The 23,661-nt window shown below is 39.6% G+C and overlaps 1 protein-coding gene across 9 annotated transcripts in view; it reads left to right on the top strand.

Moving 5' to 3' along the window:
* Positions 1-23,661, top strand: part of GABPB1 (GA binding protein transcription factor subunit beta 1) — a 67,043-nt gene that overhangs the window by 29,735 nt on the left and 13,647 nt on the right. For 4 of the 9 annotated variants that reach the window (XM_040969887.1, XM_040969888.1, XM_040969893.1 and 1 more), the window contains exons 2-6: positions 6,877-6,984; positions 15,602-15,769; positions 16,872-17,066; positions 18,097-18,208; positions 18,559-18,672. In XM_040969887.1, coding sequence (XP_040825821.1) covers positions 6,877-6,984; positions 15,602-15,769; positions 16,872-17,066; positions 18,097-18,208; positions 18,559-18,672 — 697 coding nt within the window. Of the gene's footprint in view, positions 1-465; positions 472-6,005; positions 6,015-6,876; positions 6,985-15,601; positions 15,770-16,871; positions 17,067-18,096; positions 18,245-18,558; positions 18,673-23,661 lie in introns of all 9 variants that reach the window. The other 5 variants (XM_040969885.1, XM_040969886.1, XM_040969889.1 and 2 more) reach the window with 2 other exon arrangements.

The following is a 23,661-nucleotide window of genomic DNA, read 5'->3' as shown; positions in this document are numbered from 1 at the left end:
CTTCCGCCCTGCTCAGTGAGGAATAACTACTTTTACACTTAAAGGCTGATGAAAAGCTATTAATTATTCTGTTGATAAAAACCCAACATTTCAATGGGAAAGTATGGCAAATATATTTGCTCCTTAGTTACTCTTTAGGTTTTGTAAAAACAAAGCTTGAAAATATCCTACTTGCCTGTTTAATTTTGTTTCACATGTACATGTCACTTGTATTAAGACTACATGACAGATCGTCATCATCATCATCTTCCTCATTATCCTCACTCTTTCTGGTCACCTTTTCTGTATTTGGTGATCCACTGATAATATTCTGTGATGATGCTGTATTAGTGGCAATAAAACATTTTTTGGAACCAGTTAATGATCAGAACATGCTGATTTATTTGATGATTTTATGGTAGAAGACCAGCCTTGAGAAACATTTGAGTTCTTACCTCAGTTAAGCAGATATACCTGGTTTGACAGTATTTGGTCTACTGAACCAGCATTTATCATCTAACTGAAATAGGTGCCCCCTCTGTTTTTTCAGTGAAGATTTGAGCTCATGTTTCAGAGCTGCTTGTCATGCTCACATGGCAGTCTAGGACCTGACTGCGACTTGATTGATGACAAAGGGGTTTGATTTAGTTGCCTTTCTTTTTTTTTAAGATTTGTTTTTATTGGAAACATATATAGAGAGAGAGGAAAGAGAGAGAGGAAGATCTTTCGTCTGATGATTCACTCCCCAAGTGACTGCAATGGCTGGTGCTGTGCCAATCCAAAGTTAGGAATCCAGAGCTTCTTCCAGGTCTCCCACGCGGTACAGGGTCCCAAGGCTTTGGACCATCCTCTGCTGCTTTCCCAGGCCACAAGCAGGGAGCTGGATGGGAAGCAGGGCTGGTGGGATTAGAACTAGTGCCCCTGTGGGATCCTGGCGTGTTCAAGGCAAGGACCTCAGCCAGTATGCTACAGCGCTAGGCCCAATGCAAATTCTTAATATTTACCTCAGCACCCGATTACACCTTTGAGCATCATGTTAGTAAGCAACATGGTCACAGCTGCCCCTGCACAGAGCCCTGCAGCTCATATGCTCTGCACTAGGTGGTCACATAGTACTAGTTTAAAGATAATTTACAGTAGACAGGGGGATGTGTATAGATTATTTAGAGACTGTAAGAGATGTGGGCATTTTGATACAGAGTTATTGTGTTGCTATGGACTACAACATGACACATTGGTAACATTTTATGATACAATTCCATAGGCCTTGGGATTTCCCTTCCCCCCACCCCAATTCCCTTCCCCTTGTCCCATTGAGTACTCCTGTATTATTACTATGGTATAGTTCTTCACAAACAGTCATATGTCCATCATTGCAGGCATGGACAATGACAGAGGTCTAGCATCCTATTGCCAAGAAAGAGTTAACAGTTTCAGTGGGAGTCCATCTTTGATCTGGAAGTAGAGATGCATACTGCATTGTATCCTCACATCTGGACATGATAGTCTCCATTACACAGTTACTGTACATCCCCTTAAATGAAAAGCCACAAAACAGAATCAACAATAGGAAGAAAAAAGAAATTAAAAATGCCCAGAAGTTAAATAACATGCTACTGAATGACTAGTGTGTCACTGAAGAAAACAAAATCAAGAACCTTCTTGAAGAAAAAGATGCTACTGTATGATCTATGAGTCAGTGAAGAATTTAATGAAAAAGAAAGTGTTTTGAAAATGAAACTAAAAAAAAAAAAATCAGGTGTCCAGCATGGTAACCTAGGGGCTAAACTCCTCACCTTGCAAATGCCAGGATCCCAAATGGGTGCTGGTTCTAATCTTGGCAACCCTGCTTCCTATCCAGTTCCCTGCTTGTGGCCTGGGAAGGCAGTCGAGGAAGACCCAAAGCCTTGGGACCCTGCACCCGTGTGGGAGACCCGGAAGAAGCTCCTGGCTTCGGATTGGCACAGTTCCTGCTTTGCTTTGGGAGTGAACCAGTGGATGGAACATCTTCCTCTCTGTCTCTACTCCTTTCTGTATATTTGCTTATCCAAAAAAAAAAAAAAAAATCTTAGAATCAAAATCCTTGAGATATAGTTTCCGCTGTACTTTGTTGGTGAGATATGTCTCCTGTAGGCAACAAATAGATGGATGAGTTTTGTTTTTTTAAGCCAGCCTACTAATTTGTGACGTTTGATTGTTGAACTTAATCCGTTTACATTTAGGGATAGTGTGAATGGGTGGTAATTTGTTCCTGTCGTTTTAACGATGATTTAGTCATTGATTTCGTCTTCTGTTGTTATTTTACTGGGATTTGCCTTTGGTTTTGGCGGGACACTATTCCTCTTCTGTCAAGAGAACATCTGTAAGTATAATTTTCAAAGACAAAGGAAAGCTTTGGGTATGTTATTCTGGGCCGACAGTTTTTGCTTTTAGAATCTGGAATATGTTGCTCTATTCTCTTCTGGCCTGTAAAGTTTCCTGTGAGAGGTCTCCTGTGGGTTTAACTTGCATTCCTTTGTATGTCAGTTGATTTTTTTCATGTGCATATTTAAGAATCTTTTCCTTATGTTTGTTTGGAGATTATCATACGTTGTGGTGAAAATCACTTTTGGTCAACCCTATTGGGAGTTCTGTACACCTCCTGGGTGTTGTTTTCCAATTCTTTCTCCAGATTAGGAGATTTTTCTCTTATTATTTCATTAAATTCATTTTTTATAAGTTTTTTTTGAAGATTTATTTTATTTTTATTGGAAAGTCAGATATACAGAGAGGAGTAGAGATAGACAGGAAAATCTTCCATCCACTGATTCACTCCCGAGGCAGCCGCAATGACTGGAGCTGTGCTGATTCGAAGCTAGGAGCCCGGAGCCTCTTCTGGTTCTCCCACATGGGTGCAGAGTCTGGGAGCTGGATGGGAAGTGGGGCTGCCGGGATTAGAAACAGCACCCCCATATGGGATCCTGGCACATGCAATGTGAAGATTGTAATCGCTGGGCTATCATGCCAGGCCCCCTTAAATACATTTTTGAACCCAGTTTCTCTTTTTGCACCTTCTTGGACACCCAAAACTCTTTATTTGGCCTTTTAATAGTGTCTTTCAATTCTTAAATACTTCTTTTAGCTTGACCCAGCTCTGTTTCCAGCTTTTTGTTTGCTTCCCCTTAGTGATAAGAAATATCTTCCAATTCTGAGATTGTTTCTTCTGCTTGCTTCATTCTATTTTGGAGACTCTTCACTGTACTTTTAATTTGCCCCACTATATCCTTAATTTCTGATACATCAGCTTTCATTTGATTCACTTCTTGTGTGACATATTCTTTAAATTTCTTAAACTGGTATATTATGTGGTTCTCATTGTTTATCAGAAGCTTTAAAACAAGTGTTTTGAGTTCTGTATCCCCCATTTTCTTGGTGTTTTCCTCTGTTGGCAAAGAGTTTTGCTCCTTTACTGAGGAGTCTTCAATCATATTCATTGTGCCTCTGTCACTTCTTTAGCTTCTTTTGCTCTTGGTCATTATACTTCTGCTTATCAGATTCTTCTCCTGGGGCCAGGTTTCTAAGCTCTGTCACCCACAGGTCTACAGTTTGATTTTACTTATTGCAGTTGGTACATGGCTTTTTGTTGCAGTCAGCTGTGTCACTGCCTCCAGCGAGTTCCAGGTCTGGGTTCTTATGTTAGACTTCCACCATGGTCTCTGTAGCCCCAGCTCCAGACTCATTACTCTCCACCTCCTGTGATTTTGTGCTGAAGCTGCACCATTGTCTGTACAACCTTTCTCTCACTTCCAGTTGGAACAGGTCCCAGAATTAGGGAGATACCAGATATTCTATATAGCAAGATTATTGGTGATGCTGATCTTGTTGGAACCTATTGGTTGTTAGGTCTGGGGGCCACATGTATCTGTTTTGACCTGTACAATGCCAGAGTCGATATTATTTTCTCTGTGGGATCAGGGCAATGCAGAGCTCAGTGAGTTCTTTCCCAGCTCAGCGTGTGCACAAGTCTCTGTTGTCCCTGCAGTCTGAAAGTTTTTCCACACTGTACAAAATGGCACCTGATGTGCCACTACTAGAGTTACTTGATCTGCTGGCCATCAGGTCTGAGAGCTACCTGGACCTGTCGTGGATGGAACCTATAGGATGCTACGTTGTTGCAGTTCAGTGAGTCAGAAATGAGTTCACTCCCAGCTCAGTGCATGCACAGTCCTATCCCTTAGCCTTTGTCTCCCTACCCAAATGGCACCTGATCTGGAGCTAGAGGGCAGACTGGCTGTGAAATGCACCCTGTTGCTGCACCACCCATCTGGGACCTGCTTCTGGTAAAATCAAACAGACCAGCAGGATGGGCAATTCTTTGAGTTCACCTCCTGAGCTCCTGGTGAACACTGTGTCTCACCTTGTTGCTGGTGCAGTTCAGATTGCCTCTCAATGAATGCCACTGGGCTATCGGTCACTGCAACACCACACCTTTGTGTCCCTGCTTTCCCACGTCTGTCAGTCTCCAGGTAATCCTCTGCTGTTGTTCCGTCCTCTCCTGTTTCTTGGAATGTGCCCTCTCTGCTTCCCACTGGCTGATGTTTCTCCATCTATTTAAACATGCCCTTACTCTAATCTGTCATCTTGATTAGATTGCTGAATAAAACCAGTATATTTGTAATTTAGTTGCAGTCTAGAAATTTTGGATATGTTAACACTGGAAAAATATATTTCGTTTACTTGTTAGTTTCCAGCCTTAGATATATTTGAAGGCATCTTATAAAATCATCTGGAACATGTGATAATTCTCTGCGGTACAGGGTTGTTTCTGCGTTGCTGGATGGCTAGTTTCCCTGGCACTTGTGCATTAAATGCTACTAGAATTGTTTCTGTAAGTGTACGGGAGGACCTCTGAAGGGCAGTGCTGCTAACACTGACAGTCACCAAGATTTGAAGTCAGGGGTCAACTGACACCACTGCTTGCTCATCGGTTTTTTTCTGCCCTGAAATGTGATATTTTTTCCTCCCGCATCTTTTGAATTTGAGCATCTATAATGCATTCATCATTCAGTCTTTTTTTTTCTATGAGCTTTTATCATATGAGGACATTTGAAATAATTATTTGGAAATGTACATTCATTCATTCTGTCTTCCATGAAGTTTTTGAGGTACCTTTGTATTTTCACTTTTCTTATTAAGAGGGACACACACCACTCTTTAGGCTGAGGCATTAGGTTTTTCAGAACCCTGAATTCGAAATAAGGTGCAGTCTTTCTAGCTTTTTAATAAGACCTATATTCATGATGTTTTTGGTCTCCTTCTTGATTTTCGTGGAATGTGATTTGTGCTTGAGAAGAACTTTGATGTACCTTGCATGTACAAAGATAGAAAACACTGACATAAAATTTCTGAACATAGTCACTATTTCATGTGCAGAATTATCATAGGTTTTTTTTCTAGGAAACATTACCAAGTAAGAGATTCATAACACATGAAGGTAGGAATATGTTATTATTCATATGATATGATTCAATGAAGCTATATTTATAACATTTTTTTATTTAAAGCTTTATTTTTATTCAAAAGATAGAGTTACAGAGAAGAAACACAGAGAGCTTCTGTTTGTTGGCTCATTCCCCAAATGGCCACAATGGCTGAAGCCGGGCTGATTTGAAGTTAGGAGTCGGGAGCTTCTTTTTGGTCTCACACATGGGTTGGGGGTCCAAGGGCTGGAGCCATGCTCTGGTGCTTTCCTAGGTGGCTAAGTAGGGAAGTGGATCAGATGTGTAGCAGCTGGAACAGCAAATGGTACCTGTGTGAAATGCTGGTGCTGCAGTAAGAGGCTTAACTTGCCATACAACAGCTCTGCCCCCATCATGAAATGTTTATACTCTGTGTTAACCTCCACAAATAAGAGAAAATGTGGGGCTGGTGTGATGGCTCACCTGGCAAATCCTCTGCTTCCAAGCATTGGCAGCCCATTTGAATGTCAGTGTCCCTGCTGTTCCACTCCCCCATCTGACTCCCTGCTTGTGGCCTGCAAAAAGCAGTGGAGGATGGTGCAGAACCTCAGAACCCTGCACCCATTTGGGAGACCCAGAAGAAACTCCTGTTTCCTGGCTTCAGATTGGCTCAGACCCAGCCATTTGGGGACTAAACCAACAGATGGAAGATCTTTCTCTCTGTAAATCTGCCTTCCAAATTAAAATAAGCATTATTAAAGAGGAAATGTGGTATTTTTCTTTCTGAGCTTTGCTTGTTTCACTTAGCAAAATGATCTCCAGTTCCATCTATTTTGTTGCGGTTATCAGGATTTCAGTCTTTGTTTTATGGCCGGGTAATACTCCGTTCCGCAGTTTCTTTATCTGGTTGTAAGTTATGGACATCTAAGTTGATTCCCAATCTCTTCTGTAGTATTTGAGGTGCTATAAGTAAATCATTAATACACTGACTTTATTTCCTTTGGATATACTCCCAGGTATGGGATAGCTGGAGCATATAGTAGGCTTATTTAATAATAGATTTAGTTTGTTTTGTACAACTAACAGAGGATAGTGTCTTGAACTGTATTTACTTTTAGAAGTAATTTCTTTTAGATGGACCTCCTCCAGTGAAAACAATTAGTTGCTAGTTTTAGATTTTAGATCAAGTTTTTCCTACAGAGAACTGTCTTTTATCAATTGCATTTGAAAAAAGTCAAACTAGTTTTATTCTGGGAAGAAATTCACTGAGAAAGGGAAGTGCATTCCAGAAGTTCACATATAAATTGCTTTTGTGTGATCTGTTGTTTCAGATCAACTGTACTGTAGTCTTTTGAAGAGATAATTGTGACTTGACTTTATTAATACAGATAGTGGGGGAAATCATGTCATAATATGTAAATGAAGATTTTGATGTTCAGTTCTTCTGTGTTTTGTTTAGATGTCCCTGGTAGATTTGGGAAAGAAGCTTTTAGAAGCAGCGCGAGCAGGTCAAGATGATGAAGTTCGTATTTTGATGGCAAATGGAGCTCCTTTTACCACAGACTGGGTAAAGAACGATTTTAATGTGGTGGTGTTTGTTCTCACTTTTGAGTTTTCCAGATTAAAATTGAGCATTGTGTTTATAAGTGGTAAGAAATTAATATGTGAATTTGCTATTTTAGAATGATAACTGTCTTTAAAGGGAATGAAATATATAATCTTTGATACTGGATAACTTTATCAAAGTATCCTAAGAGTTTTTCTTTTGTGCTGTAAGATATACTACTGTGGGATGAATATAAAATGTTGTTTCTTGGGTCTCAAGTTAAAGGTCTTAGAAAAAACACAGGTAGAATTTACAGTGCAGATAGTAACAGATAAAAATTACAATTATAACTTCCTAAAAGGAAAAAGTTTGCATTTTTAGTCTGTATTAATAGAACTGTTGTAAACATGATCTGTTAGGAAGAAAGGAATGTAAATAAACTACTGGTAGGTATAGAAAGCTAAAGTGGGGGAGGCAAAAACCATAACTGCTGAATTCTAGGAGTACATTAAAAGGAATGATCTTGATAACACTGAAGACCAGGAATCCAGATTAACTTTCCTACTGGTGACAAAAATACAAAAATTTGCTGTTTTTGCTTATTTCCCCTTTTTCTTTTGTATCTTTCATAATAACCAAGACATTTTACTATGGAAAATGTTATTTAAAAATTCACTCTGTGTACCTTTCATCCAGCTTGAAAAATTTTCAAACCAAGATGAGTCTTATTTCCTCTGTAACTCCACCCACTTTCTTTCTGTATTACTTTAAAGTAAACTCTTGGGGGCAGCATTGTGGCACTGTGGGTTAAGCCACTGCCTCTCTAGCTCCCTGCTAATGTAGCTGGGAAAGCAGTGGAATATGGCCACTTTGGAATATTTAGAAGGAGTTCTAGGGTCCTGTCTTCATCCTGGCTCAGTTCTGGCCATTGCAGCCATTTGAGGAGTGGAGGATTAACCAGTTCAGCCTCGTGCTGGGCCTATAAATAATAGATCTTAACAACAACAAAAAGATTATGGGTGTGGTATGTCAGGAGATAACTGCATGTAAGCTGGGGGGAAAAAAGCAAATTATTTCTGATACGCTCTTTTAAAGAAAATAATTTAAAATTTTTAAAATAAATATTTAGGGGTTAACACACAGGCTGATCCTCTGCTTGTGGTGTTGGTTTCGCACATAGGCACCAATTCATATCCCAGCTGCTGCACTTCCTGTCCAGCTTCCAGCGTCCAGCAGCAGAGGATGGCCCAAAGGCTGGGGTCCCTGCACCCATGTAGGAATTCTGATCGAAGTGCCTGGTTCCCAGCTTTGTTCCCATTGTGACCTTTTGGGGAGTGAACCAGCAGATAGAAGATATCTGTCTCTTCCTTTGTCTCTGCAATACTAACTTCCTATTAAAATAAATATTTTCACTTTATTTGAAGATCAGACAGACAGAGACAGAGAAACAGATTGCCCATGCACTGTTTCATTTGCCAAGAGCCAAAAACAACCAGGAGCCAGGAACTTGGAACTCCATCTGGGTGATAGAGATGTGTACTTGGGCCGTCATGTGCTGTCTCTCAGAAGGAGAATTAACAGAAAGTTGTATTAGAATTGAATTCAGAAACTGGTTGTGGGCATCCCAAGTAGTGAGTTCTTGCTTCTTTCTTTCTTTCTTTCTTTCTTTCTTTCTTTTTTTTTTTTTTTTTTAATTTTTATTTGAAAAGCAAACCATGGTAGGGGATGGGCCTGGTGGGGGTTATTGTGGGTCGCTCTCACCAGGCTGCAGCTCCCACTGGTTTATGTGAGGGCTGAGTATGTGCTGGGCAGAACCAGGCTGGACTGCAACACCCATTGGTTCCAGTGGAAGGCGGGAGTGAAAACAGAACCAACCCAGCAATTGCAACTATCAGCTGACCGTGGTGATGGACTGTGCTGGGTCCTGTACTTGCTGGTGCATACAAGAATCTGGCCTGGGAACACTTCAGACAAAGTTTGTTTGGCGATCTCCCCAATTGAAATACCAGACTCAGAACCCTAACCATGAAAGGACAGAAGATGGAACAAGTTAATCAACCACCTCAGTGATAGGTTGGCAACAAAATACAGGGCAAATGGAGACGCTATGATGGACAATGTCAATCAGTGGATTTTTCAACGACCTCCTCGTGTTTGGAGAGGCGAGATTGGCAGCAATTCATAACTGGTGAACTATTGAAACCACTTGAGCGAATATCTCAGAGCATGCCCCACATGTGGGACTTGGGGTGGGTGTGAAACTGGGTGGGGCTTCTCCCTCAGTATCCCCCTTTACCTCAGATACATGAAGGAAATAATAGTCTTACCCACTTACCTGTAGCCCTTGACCCTTTTTACCCAAATTAACTATGTAAAGATTGTCAAAATAAAAAAAAAGAATTTGAAAAAAAGAAGAAAAGCAGATTTACAAAGAAGGAAAGGTCTGGAGGAACCTGTTTGTATACCTAGGTTTCATGTGCTCTAGAGAAATTCTGAAAAAGTTGAGCAGTCAGAAATAAGCATGCTCACAAACAATAAACTTGAACAGTAATCCCATGAAACTTAGCAGAAGCAGATCAACAGCACTTTAGATAAGATTTCTAAATTCTGTTGATTTAATGGAGAGCTGGAGAGCTGGAGAGAGAAAAGTTGATAGAAGGAACTCCTATTGACTAGTCACTCCTCAGATACCTCTGATGGCCAAGGCTAGGGGCTGGGTTGGAAGCCGATACTAGGACTGCAGCCCAGGTCACATGGGTGGAAGAAGCTCAGTCACTCAAGCTGTCACTGCTTCTCAGGGTCTGCAGGAGCCAGAGCTGGATAGCTGACCCAGGTACTTTGATACAGGACGTGAATGTCATAACTGCTAAGTTGAACACCAGCCCAAAGATAAGATTTTAATAACAGATTAAAAACAACTTAAGAGGAAATTAGTAGACTGAAGGCTAAGATGAAAAGCATGATCTGGAGTTTAACACTGACAAGAATTTAAGAGTCATGAAACCAGATCTAACGTATATCTAATCATAGATCCACAGGGAGAGCGAGTGTAGGGATGAGATGATTTGAAGAGCTAAATGCTGAGAACTGTCTGGAACTAATGAAAGATGACAGCCTGCAGATTGAAGTTGCCCAACAGATTTCTTGTAATGTCAGTTTTTGAAAGATCCATATCTACATATATCATAGTGATACTGTAGATACATAAAGATCTTAAGAGTGATTGGTATGCATAATGCATGAGTAATTCCCTTTAACTAATTATTAAAAAGCAGCTGAGGAAAAGAATATTGGAGAAATTACTTAATATGGCTAATAAGTGTGAAAGGATGTTCTGTTACATTAATACTTAGACAAAATGCCTGCATTGCTGGCATCAGATAAGGAGGTTGGTTTGTGTTGGAATGTCTGCTCCACTTTTGATCCAGTTCCCTGCTTATGGCCTGAGAAAGCAATAGAGGATGGCCAAAGTCCTTTGGACCCTGCACCCAAGTAGGATACCTGAAGGAAGCCCTAGGCTCCTAGCTTTGGATATTCCAAATTCTGGCCAATGTGGCCATTTAGGAGTGAACCAGTGGTGGAAGATAGCTCTCTCTCTCTGTCACTCCTCACTGTAATTCTGCCTTTTAAATAAGACAACAGTAATACACAAATTAAAAAAAAAATCTCAGCAGCATCGAACCTTGATGAGGAGATCATAAAATAGGGAATCTTGAATCCTTTTTAAAGATATATATGTTTTTATTACAAAGTCAGATATACAGAGAGGAGGACAGAGAGCAAGATCTTCCATCCAATGATTCACTCCCCAAGTGACTGCAACAGCCGGTACTGCGCTGATCTGAAGCTGGGAACCAGGAACCTCTTCTGGGTCTCCCACGCTGGTGCAGGGTCACAAAGCATTGGGCCATCCAGCTCCCTGCTTTCCCAGGCCACAAGCAGGGAGCTGGATGGGAAGTGGAGCAGCCAGGACCAGAACCGGCGCCCATATGGGATCCCGGTGCGTTTAAGACGAGGACTTTAGCTGCTAGGCCACGCCACTGAGCCTGAGAACAGTTAAACTTAAAAAAAAAAAAACTTCTTGGGAATATTCTTATGTTTCTGAGACTCTTACAAGACTGTATTTAGCAATAGTATTATTCATAATAACAAAACTAGACACAATCCCAGTGTCCATCATTAGAGTATTAATTATGATTCATTCTTTGGTTGAAATATTGTGCAGTAGATAAAACTTACTGAACTACCTGTACATTTCTTAACATGTGTGAGTATAGTGTTCGGCAAGTCAAGTCAGAGGGAAGTAATTCTGTTTAAGATTAAAAGCAGGCAAAACTAAAGTATACTACTTAGGGATACACAAGTAATACAGTTTGGAAAGCAAAGCTGTATGTGACATAAAATTCAGACTAGTTGTTTTCACTGACCTGAGGGGGGATTTGTGGTAAGAAAGTGGCAAATGGAAAGATAATAGATTACCAGCATTGTTTTATTTCTAGACTGCACTGTTAATTTCATGGATCTTGCCTTATTATTTTTTTAAATGACACACAGTCACATTTACATGAGTATGTACGTGCACACACAAGCATTTCACAGTGATAATCGGAAGGAAACATCTATAGAAAAAAATTTTAGGAAGTAGACCATAACAAACAGTCTGAACAAAGTGAGTGATTGTTTGAATGGGCTGGAGGGATTCTTTTGTTAAATATTAGAATTTAAGAATACAGTGCCCTTGTTATAGAAATGTATGGCCAAGAATGGAGAAGGAAAGGATTGTTCAAGAACCTTCTTTAGTCTATACAATGACCTACCCTTAACACTATATTACTTTTGGGCCCGGCGCAGTGGCACAAGTGGTTAAAGGTCCTCGCCTTGCACGCCCGGGATCCCATATGGCGCCGGTTCTAATCCCGGCAGCCCCGCTTCCCTTCCAGCTCCCTGCCTGTGGCCCGGGAAAGCAGTCGAGGACGGCCCAAAGCTTTGGGACCCTGCACCCGCGTGGGAGACCCGGAAGAGGCTCCTGTTGTGCTCACTTGGGGAGTGAATCATCGGACGGAAGATCTTCCTCTCTGTCTCTCCTCTCTGTATATCCGCCTTTCCAATACAAAAATAATAAAAAATAAATCTTTAAAAAAAAAAAGAAGTTGTTTAAAAAAAAAAAAACACTATATTACTTTTAGGGATAATCTTTGGCAGAGAGACAAAGACCCTGCTTGGACTTCCTGAAGCCCATGCCAGAGTGCCTGGGTTCATGTCCCAGTTCTGCTCCTAATTCCCAGTTTGTGCTCTTGAACATCTTCGAAAGTAGTTAGGTCCTTAGCTGGCCCAGGCCAGGCTGGAACCTAGGGACCAAGAACTCAGTCCAGGTTTCCCATGTAGAGAGCAGGAGCCTCGTTACTCGAGTCTTCACTTGCTGTCTCCCAGGGCATGCACCAGTAGGAAGCCGGAAGTGGGAGCAGTCAGGACTCAGAACCAGGCACTCTGACACGGGTACTCAGCCAGTATCTTATCCACTGTCAAATGTCCGCACCAGCTTTGTTTTAGTGCCCGGTGTGAATAATAATACCATGATGATTAAGAGATTAAGTAAGATTATGTGATTTAAAGTTCATAGAATAGAAAATACTTTAAAAACTTGAAAAAGTTTCTATGGCTAGAATTGGGTTGTAGCCAGTTAAGCCACTGCTTATGAAGCCAGCCAACATCCCATATCAGAGTGCTGGTTTAAGTCCCAGCTGTTCCTCTTTCAATCCACATTCTTGCTAATGTACTTGGAAAGGCAGCAAATCATGGCCCAAATGTTTGCGCCCCTTTCACCCATGTAAGAGAACAGGATGGAGTACCTGGCTCCAGGTTTCATCCTGGCCTAGACCTGGCTATTGGGGTCATCTGGATAATGAACCAGCAAAAAAATCTCTGCATTTCAAATAAATAAATGGATAGATAGATAGATAATGAAAGTCTGTTTTAAAACTGTCAGTTTTGGGCCCAGTGCTGTGGCCTAGCAGCTAAAGTCCTCACCTTGAACGTGCCAGGATCCCAAATGGGTGCCGGTTCTAATCCCTGCAGCTCCACTTCCCATCCAACTCCCTGCTTGTGGCCTGGGAAAGCAAATAAGGACGACCCAAAGCTTTGTGACCCTGCACCCTCGCGGGAGACCCGGAAGAGGTTCCTGGCTCCTGGCTTCAGATCAGTGCAGCACTGGCCGTTGCAGTCACTTGGGGAGTGAATCATCGGATGGAAGATCTTCCTCTCTGTCTCTCCTGTTCTTTGTATTCCTGACTTCACGATAATAAAAAATAAATAAATCTTCAAAAAAACTGTCAGTTTCTACTTTTTTATGCTTTTTAAAAAGCAATTAGATTAGAATTTATTTATTTTTTTGAAAGTCAGATTTACAGAGAGAGAGAGATTTTTCATCTGGTGGTTCACTCCTTAGATAATTACAATGGCTGGAGCTGACCCAGGCCAAAACCAAGAGGGAGAAGCTCCTTCTAGGTGTCTCATGTGGGTGGCAGGGGCCCATTGGGCTATCCTCTGTTACATTCCCAGGCTATTAGCAAGAGGTTGGATTGGAAGTGGAGCAGCCAAGACTCGAACTGTGCTCATATGGGATTCTGTTATTACAAGTGGCTACACCAAGATGTCTGCTCTATTAGTTTCTGTTATTGCAGTTGCAATCTCAGTGAATTTCATGTGTGGTGAAACGTCTTAGCTTGTGGGAGCATCATTGACTTGATAATGAGAGCTGTTGGAATTTCTGTGCCTCCAAATACATGCGATCAAAGTTTCTGCATTTTTGCCTATTTGGGGCTGGCTCCGTGGTATATAGCATGCTAAGCCTCTGCCTGTAGCACCAGCATCCCATCTGGGAGCTGGTTTGAGTCCTGGCTGTTCTACTTATGATCCACCTCCTTGCTGGTATGCCAAGGAGAACAGTAATGGATGGCCCAGATCCTGGAGCCACTGCACCCATGTGGGAGACCCAGAAGGAACTCTGGCTCCTTGGCTTCAGATGGTCCCAGTTTCGGCCATTGCAGACATTTGTGAAGTGAACCAGCAGATGGAAAATGTCTCTCTCCCTGTCTCTACTTTCTCTCTGTAACTCTGATAAATCCTTAACCATTTTTTTCACTTAATTGAAATTTTACTCTGCTCAGACTCTGCCTTCACTCACGTTTCAGTGGTTTGTCTGTATTGTGTGTGTTATTTTAATGACTAAAACACATGCAATCAGTTTTAGTGCAACTGACTTTGGTTTGGTTTTGTCTTAACTCACTTTTGTCAAAGACCCCTCAGATTTTTCTTTTGGAAAAATCCTATTTTTAAAACTAGTGACAAAGCTGTCTGTATTTTCATTAGAGAAATAGAGAGGGGTCTCCCTCTCTTGGTTCCCTCCTGCAAATACCAACCATGTTAGGAATTGGCTGAGACCAGAAGTCCATCCTTGAACTCTGCTTTTTATTTATTTATTTTTAAAAATTTATTTATTTATATTGGAAAATCAGATATACATAGAAGAGGAAAGACAGAAAGGAAGATCTTCCATCTGCTGATACACTCCCCAAGTGACTGCAACGGCCAGTGCTGCGCTGATCCGAAGCCAGGAGCCAGGAGCCAGGAGCTCCTCCAGCTCTCCCCTTGGGTACAGGGTCCCAAGGCTTTGGGCCATCCTTGACTGCTTTCCCAGGCCACAAGCAGGGAGCTGGATGGGAAGTGGAGCTGCCGGGATTAGAACCGGCGCCCATATGGGATCCTGGTGTGTTCAGGGTAAGGACTTTAGCCCCTAGGTCACATTGCTGGGCCCGAACTCTGCTTTTTAAAAAGATCATTAAGGGGGCCTGGTGCAGTACCCTGGCAGCTAAATTCCTCGCGTTGCATGCACTGGAATCCCATGTGGGCTGGCAGTTCATGTCCCAGCTTCACTGCTTTCCATCCAGCTCCCTGCTTTTGGCCAGGGAAAGCGGTCGAGGATGGCCCAAAGCCCTAGGACCTTGCACCCATGTGGGAGAACCAAAGGAGGCTCCAGGCTCCTGGCTTTGGATTGGTGCAGCTCTGTCGCGTTTTGGGGAGTGAACTAACAGATGGAAAATCTTCCTCTCTTTCTCTCCTCCTCTCTATATCTGCCTTTTCAATAAAAATAAATAAATATATTTTTTTTAAAAAGTAAAACTTAGAAGATCATTAAATGCTTAAGTTTCTAAGTCCTAGAAAATAGCTTTGTGTCACTTAATGTAAAAGTGCATACTGTTACTCTCTATCAATATTTTAGTTTAATTTAGTGAGATTGTATCATTATTAAGAAAAATTGTAATACTTAGAAAAATCTCATTTAATTGTCTCCAACCTCATTTAAAATTAATTTTGTTTTGGTTGCTTATCTGATTAAAAAATAAAGTTGGAATTAAAAGAAATATTATCTTTTTTACACTGAGAGTAGAGGGGAATTCTTGAAGCTTCTGTGAAAAGGATTGTGATGAGCATCATCAAGTCATTTCTTTTTTGAGTTTTAAGTTAATGTGTAAACAGATAATAGAATTTGCCTAATATAAACAGAAAATGTGAAATAGTGCATGGTAGTAGAAGTGTGTTAAGAAGGACTTTGAATATGGCTTCTCTCCTCGTGGCACAGCTGGGAACATCTCCACTCCATCTGGCAGCGCAGTATGGGCATTACTCCACCACAGAAGTCCTCCTCCGTGCCGGTGTGAGTAGGGATGCCAGGACCAAAGTAGACCGGACCCCGTTGCATATGGCGGCCTCCGAGGGCCACGCCAGCATAGTGGAGGTGTTGCTTAAGGTATGTGGTTTCTTTTTGCCCTTAACTTTTGCAAGTAAGTGCTCCACGGTGATTTCATGTTTTGTTTTAAGGAGAATGAAGCTGATTTTAATTGGTTTTATCTGTGGCTTCTCATGTTCTTTTATGTCTATAAACCTAACAAATGAAAATTAACTTTAAGTTCTCCTTCGTGAGGAGAGAAAAATTTCCTTTACATGTACTCTTAGTAAGCCAAACAATTGATTCCTTACACTTGATCTTCCTTGTGGAGAAGGACTATAGATTTGTGTTAATACAAATGCTCTTGGTAAAGAAATTTAAGTTTGGATGATTAATAGGCAATTAAAAAGTGATATAAATAGGGATTTTTTTCTTTTATCATTTAACTGCTAAATTTACAAAAATATGAACACATAGGAAAATATTTTATAGGCATTATTCTTGATGCTTTATAACTCAGCTTCTGGATTGATCTATACAAAAGGATACAAGACACGAGTGTGTATTATGAAATTGTAGATATTGTATTTGCTATGTAAAAGGCAGAGGTAAAGTTAGTATTGTATTTTATTCAATATTATTTCAAATGAGATAAATGCTAAGTTATTAAGTATTCCACAGTGTATTTTTTGTTAAGTCTTTGAATTCCAGTGCATGCTTATACAAGCAGTATATATTCAGAATAGCTACATGTGTGTCATGGCCATCTTGCTGGGCAATGTGTCTCTAAATAACTCCATTTTCATTATTTATATGGCAATGGTTTTGAAATTTTATGTCAGTGAGTAAGTAGAGGACCAATTCCCCCTTCAACAGTAAATTAAGAAGGGTTTTGGAGGAGTATTTATAATTTTTCTTCATTTTTTATGTTGTTCCAACCCTTTGTGCCTGTCATTGATAGCTTAAAAAGTAATTGCTACCTTCCTGGGAAGTTAGGAGGAAACAGTTGGGAAATTCATCATGATAGAAATATGTTTCTCAAGTGGATAATGAGTGTTGGGACATGTACTCCACACAGAAAATACTGTCTGTGTTTATTCTTGCTTCAGATGTAGTGACTAATACTTCTTCTGAGAAATTCTTTGTGTTTTATCAATCTGTTATTTTGAAATATGTTTCATAGCATGGTGCTGATGTCAATGCAAAGGACATGTTAAAGATGACAGCTCTCCACTGGGCCACGGAACACAATCATCAAGAGGTGGTGGAGCTATTAATCAAATATGGTGCTGACGTACACACACAAAGTAAATTTTGTAAAACTGCGTTTGACATATCTATAGACAATGGGAATGAAGATTTAGCAGAGATATTACAGGTAACTTTTGGCTTTTACTTTAAGAAAATAAAAGGGAGTTTATATACGTGTATTAATCTTTCTTACAATGTTTTATTCTGGTCTTAGTTATTAATTTGGGCAAATTGCTTTCACTTTGTTCATTACTGGTTCTTTTTTCTGATTGTAATACTAGTCTTTTCATATAATATTAAATCAGAAGGTAATTGCCTTCTGTGTTTTGAGTTCTTAAATTTTCCTTCCAGACATTTTGTTCCAATAAATTTTTTGGTACATACAGTTTTTCAAAGCTTATATTAACAACTACTTTATAAAAAACAAAAAATAAAAAAAAAATTCAGGCAACTACAATATTCCTGGGAGTGATCCATCTTTATTATTCTAATTTGGTTTATTTTGTTTTTGACCATTCTCAGAAATATTTGTTTATGTACATAGCTATTTCTGGCTTTTGAGCAGGTATTTTAGTAATAATTATTGCTTTTCTATAGATATGCAGTGCTGATGTAAATTATCTTCCTTAAAGATCACTGCTGCTTGCCCATCTTCTTGTGCCCCTTCTCAGTAGGACTCTAAGACCAGTTAGCTCCTTTGAGTTAACATAATTTTAGGTTCATAAACATGATTTTACCTTGTCTCTTCTCCTAACTCTTCTACTCCTAGGAGGACAGTTTGTCATTTGGGATTGAAAAAAGGGTACAGTTAATTGGGAAGGCCATGAATCATGTACATTATGCTGTATAGCGAATGTTGTATGGGCGATAATTCAATCTAAGTGATTTGATTTCTGTAACCGAAGGGCAGTATCTTAATTTTGAATATACAGCTTTTCTGTGCAGTATAAAAGCCTTTTTAGATGCACATTTGAGATTTAACCCAGTCAGGGAACTTAGGATATAAATTCATATCTGTGATTTACTGTCAGGAGACCATGGGCACTTTTCCTTTGTATTATAGAGTCCTTAGAGAGTAATTCATCACGTGTGTGCTTGTTTTACACTGATTCTCTATGCCGTGTTTTCTCAAAGGCCTGTGGTGATTTGTCTCCTAGATCGCTATGCAGAACCAAATCAACACAAACCCAGAGAGTCCCGACACTGTGACGATCCATGCTGCAACGCCGCAGTTTATCATTGGACCTGGAGGGGTGGTGAACCTAACAGGTCTGGTATCTTCAGAAAATTCATCCAAGGCCACAGGTATTGAGATGTATGTAGGATAGCTGTTGGGATTCTGTACTTTAGTAGGTACTCAGCCTTTTAAGAAAGGACTGTTGGAGATTGAGGGTAAGATTCCATCACCCACCTCAGTTTTCTTTGATGTAATTGGCAGGAAACACATTTTTTTTTGATAAAATAATGTAAGGAAAAGTGATATTACACACTATAATGCAATATTACCTTTCATAAGCTACTACTTTCCAAACTTCATTTAAGAAAAATAAAACCTAGTATCAGAAATATACATTGAACTAAACTCCTTACAAACTGAAATTTGTTTCCTTTCTTCATAGATGAAACGGGTGTGTCTGCTGTTCAGTTTGGAAATTCCTCTACATCAGTATTAGCTACATTAGCTGCCTTAGCTGAAGCATCTGCTCCCTTGTCCAATTCTTCAGAAACTCCAGGTTAGAAAAACAAGTCAAATGTATGCATTAAAATGTTGCACATCCTAAGACTAGGAAGACAATGCAAATATCAAAGGCTAAGAGGGCTGGGTTGTAATTATATTCATGTGTGGAGTGTGGGATATTATCAGAGTGTCCTCTTCCCAGCACCATTGATAGCATAGAGTGCTAGAATTAGCATTCTAGTCCTGTGTCTATTGTTGCCAGTTTCTGTTGTATTTCATGAGAAGCTGAAAGTCTGGATTTGACAATTGAAAGCAAATTTGTCAGTTTGGCTCTTGTTTTATCAGTTAGTGATTTTTTTTTAAGACTACAGGGGGTGAATATTGTGGTGAAGCAGGTTGTGATGCCTTTTGGGATGCCCGCATCCCATATTAGAGTACTTAGTTTGAGTCCCTGCTACTCTGCTTCTAATCCAACTTTCTGTTAATGTGCCTCCTGGGAGATAGCAGATGATGGCTCAGGCGCTTGAGCCTCTGCCAACCATAGGAGAGATCCAGATGGAGCTACAGGCTCCTGGCTTGGGCCTGGCCCAGACCCCACTATCATAGATATTTGATGATGAGTCAGAAGATGGAAAATCCTCCTTTTTTTCAAAAATAAATATGAAAACATTAAATATATATATATATTATACTAATATATACATACATACGCACATATATACCTATATACTTATATATATACATATATTAGTAAAATAGATAAGTGTATATGAACTCACCATCTTTTTTTTTTGTAAATTTTAGTCTTGGTGGTTTTATTAGACTGTTATGACATTTTAATAACTGACAGTATTAGGAAATAGCTGAAAATCATTGATAAAAGTTTCCTGTTATTGAATAGTGATGCCTTATATTAATTGAACCAGATTTACCTTTGTTCTTACCCATCATAATTATGTAAGTAAAGCTTTTTTAAAAAATTGGGATATTTTTAAAACTAAGCAAATATTCTTTCTATTGTATAAACCATTGTATTTGGGTCAGTGCTTATAAAATAATACATCATTGTCATTCTTTAAATTAGTGACTCTCAAAGTTTGAACAATAGTAGCAATAACAAGTCATTGAATGTTTGCTGTGTTGTGCTAGGCACTTTCATCTGGTCCTCATTAGGAAGCTTTAAAGTACATATAAGTTGATTTATTATTTTAATTGAAGGATAAAGCTTTTTTCCCCCCCTTTTTCCTTCTTTTTAAACGAGTGTGATAATAAGCCTTTATCCATTTACCATATTCTTTCAGATCATGTTGAGAGTTTGATTTTGAGTCTTGTTCTTTGAAAGTCTTAAGGTTCTTCGAAGTCACTTGCCTGTTGGCAGTTGTGGGCTTCCTCATATTGACACTCTGCTTTTGTTCCTGAGTCTGTGGCTTTGTTGCACCTTTGTATTACAGAAGAATAACAAAGAAGTTGGATGCATTGGTCGGTTATGTCTGATTAAACTTCTATATTTTCTTTAATTAACTTGCATGTCCCCAAAATTTAAGCAGCTTTTCTTGAAGGTGTTCTGGAATCCATTCAGATGTTTGACTCTATGAATTTGTTGTACTAACCTCTTGAACTTTTCCTTTGAAAATGTAATTTTCTAGTCTAAGAGAATTAGCAGTTTCAATAGCCTTTAATCATCTTCTGTGAGCACAATGGTTTTTCATTTCGATGTGGTATTATAATGAAACCTTTTTGAAGGTATTTTAAGAACTTTAGGTGAAAGTACAAGTAAATTTTTACTACCAGTATAAACAGTTCAACTGAAGTATATAATCAAATGTCTGCCTAAGCTCAGATTGCACATGGTAAAGCAAGGCTGCATCTGCTATAAAATGTTTCTGTGCCTCTTGGCTTTACGGCTTCCTTACCGACACTTCTCAGTAATGTGTAATGTGGCCTGCAAGGTTTGATTGATAGCCATTTCTATGATATCTTGCATTCTGGGAATAATAGCAATATCATCTCCATTTTACATAGGAAACCTACAAAGTAAAGCTTAAGTTTATAGAGACTGAATAATTTTTCCAAAGTCATTTGACTGTTAGATGGCGAAAGAAGCTTTGTGTTCAAAGTTTGATTTCCAAGTTGGATATGTTTGACCTCTGTGACATACTGTATTCCCATAGGGTGCTGTCTTTTAGAATGTTTATAATTTGTTTTGTGTTAGGAGTAAGTATTTGTGTAATTGTTACTGTATCTTTAAAAAATACTTATTTATTTTGAAGGTCAGAGATACATACAGAGAGAGAGAGAGAGAGATTTTCTGTCTGCTGATTCATTCCACACCTGGGTGCATTGAGCAGTGGTGGCCTGAAGCCAGAGCTTCATCTGGGTCTCTTACATCCACGGCTGGCAGGGAATCAAATACTTGTAACATCCTCTGCTGCTTTTTTTTTCCTTGTGGATGTGAATCATCAGAACTGAACCAACCCGAAGCCAGGAGCCAGGAGCTTCTTCCGGGTCTCCCATGTGGGTGCAGGGTCCCAGGGTTTTGGGCCGTCCTTGACTGCTTTCCCAGGCCACAAGCAGGGAGCTGTGAGGAAAGCAGGGCTGCCGGGGTTAGAAACGGTGCCTATATGAGATCCCAGTGCGTTCAGTTCCCAGTTCCTTCTTCTGATGAAATGTGATTCTTTCTGTAGCTTTTCTGGAATCTGCTCAAGTAAGTGTTCTGCTTCTGCCCAACCCCCATTTTTAAAATATTCATTTATTTTTATTGGAAACTCAGAGGAGAAATATGCTTGCAAGACGAAGATTGATTGAGCCATTTCATCAGGCCCTTCTGCTTTCTCTTTTAAGGCAGTGGTAAACCACAATACAGTGTGGGAGTGGCCCGTTGCCGTGGCCTAGCAGCTAAAGTCCTCGCCTTGACCGTGCCGGGGATCCCATATGGGCGCCGGTTCTAATCCCTGCAGCTCCACTTCCCATCCAACTCCCTGCTTGTGGCCTGGGAAAGCAGATAAGGACGGCCCAAAGCCTTGTGACCCTGCACCCTCGCGGGAGACCCGGAAGAAGTTCCTGGCTCCTGGCTTCGGATTGGCATAGCATTGGCCGTTTCGCTCACTTGGGGAATGAATCATTGGATGGAAGATCTTCCTCTCTGTCTCTCCTCCTCTCTGTATATCTGACTTTCTTTTTATTTTGTTTTATTTTATTTTTTTGAAGATTTATTTATTTATTGGAAAGCTTTATGGAGAGAAGGAGAGACAGCAGAATCTTCCATCCCAAGTGGCCACAATGGCCAGAGCTAAACTGATCTGAAGCCAGGAGCTTCTGGGTCTCCCATGTGGGTCCCAAGGCATTGGGCCATACTCCACTGTTCTCCCAGGCCACAAGCAGGGAGCTGGTGGGAAGTGGAGCAGCCGGGACACAAACTAATGTACTAATGTACATGTGTTATTCCAGTGCTAGCTAGGTGAGGATTTAGCCATTGAACCATCGTGCCAGGCCCTGTACATTGTTTGGGTTGTTACGCTGCTGTTTTCAATTTTGTCTTCAATTGCAGGCATACCTTTGAAATGTTATTTTTATTCAGTGAATATTATTTTATTGTTTAAATATTTCTATGCAGAATGTTTAATCCTTTATTTAGGACGTTTCAGAGTTAATTTCTTATTTCAGTTTCCAAAAGTCAGGGTGAACAAAAGTACTGCATGTTATCTAGCCACTCTTTAAATGTTACAGCTTGACTCTGAATTAAACCAATGAATATATATGATGTTAGATATTCAATATTAGAGTTAGAATTTATATATATTTGTTTTAAATCTGTGATCTTTTTAAAGTGCTTAGGCTTTCTATTTTGTTCTTACTGTGTTTTAACATTCACTGTTGGTGTGTTCTTAAGACTTTGGGGGATACTTTATTTTTTTACATAATTAGTTTTGTTTTAATTTGTTCTTAAATGCCTTAGCATAGTATAACTTAAAAAGAAAGCTTTTTAGATGAAAGGCAAGAACTCTGATTATTATTTTAATGATGGTCATTACAAATAGTGCAAAGATGAAAGTTCCTGAGTTGTTCCTTGATTGTGTGTAATCTCAGAAATGTCTTACATATGATTATACTTTATTTGCTATTTGTAGTTAGTATTCAACCAGACTGAATTTTTTTCAAGTAAGTTTTTAAAATCAAAGCAATAGTTAATGCGTTTGAAAACCTTCGTTGTTATTCCACTGAATATATTACTCTTTTCTGGGCTACATTTCATTTTGTAATTACTGTCTTGAAATTTTCTTAAGTGCTTAGTGATAAAGCCTATTTATAGGTTAAGGCAAATAAAAGTAACAACAAAACTCAAAACAAGGTAGTTTTTATTTTGTTTTGTTTTTATATTTTGGCTATTCTGCAGTCTTTATTGGACTCTTGGTTAGCAAATAACAGGGTTAAAGGCAGATCCGTTGCCATGTACATGAATTAGGGTACCTTTATCCCAATATCCATGGCAGCAGGTTTTTTAAGCAGAGTTCTGAATGTAAGCCAGTCTCATTGGAGTTTTGTTGAGTTTCTGAAGCTCTTTGTAAATCATGGATATTAGTTCTCTATCTGCTGTGTAGTGTGCAAAGATTTTCTCCCATTCTGTTGCTTTTTCATTTTGTTGATCATTTCCTTTGCTGTATAGAAGCTTCTTAGTTTGATATAGTCCCGTTTGTTTATTTGGCTTTGATTGCCTGTGCTTTTGGTGACTTTTCTAAGAAGTCTACCAGAAGTAAAGTCTTGTATCCGAAAGTCTTTATCTTGCAGAGTGCTTCCTAGTTATTTTCTAATAGTTTGATGGTTTTTGGGTACAGATTTAGGTCCTCAATCTATTTAGAGCTGATTTATGTGTAAGGTGGCAGGGGGAGAGGTTTTGCTTCTTTTTTTTTTTTTTTTAATTATTTTAAAGATTTATTTATTTTTATTGGAAAGGCAGATTTACAGAGAGGAGACAGAAAAGTCTTCCATCCATTGGCTCACTCTCCAATTGGCTGCAATGAGCAAAGCTGAGCTGATCTGGAGCCAG

This window comes from Ochotona curzoniae, unplaced genomic scaffold, assembly GCF_017591425.1.
Source record: "Ochotona curzoniae isolate NIBS_2020 unplaced genomic scaffold, NIBS_Ocur_1.0 scaffold_4701, whole genome shotgun sequence".
Taxonomy (NCBI): domain Eukaryota; kingdom Metazoa; phylum Chordata; class Mammalia; order Lagomorpha; family Ochotonidae; genus Ochotona; species Ochotona curzoniae.
Note: the sequence above shows the minus strand (reverse complement) of the source record. Positions and strands in the feature narration are given on the sequence as shown.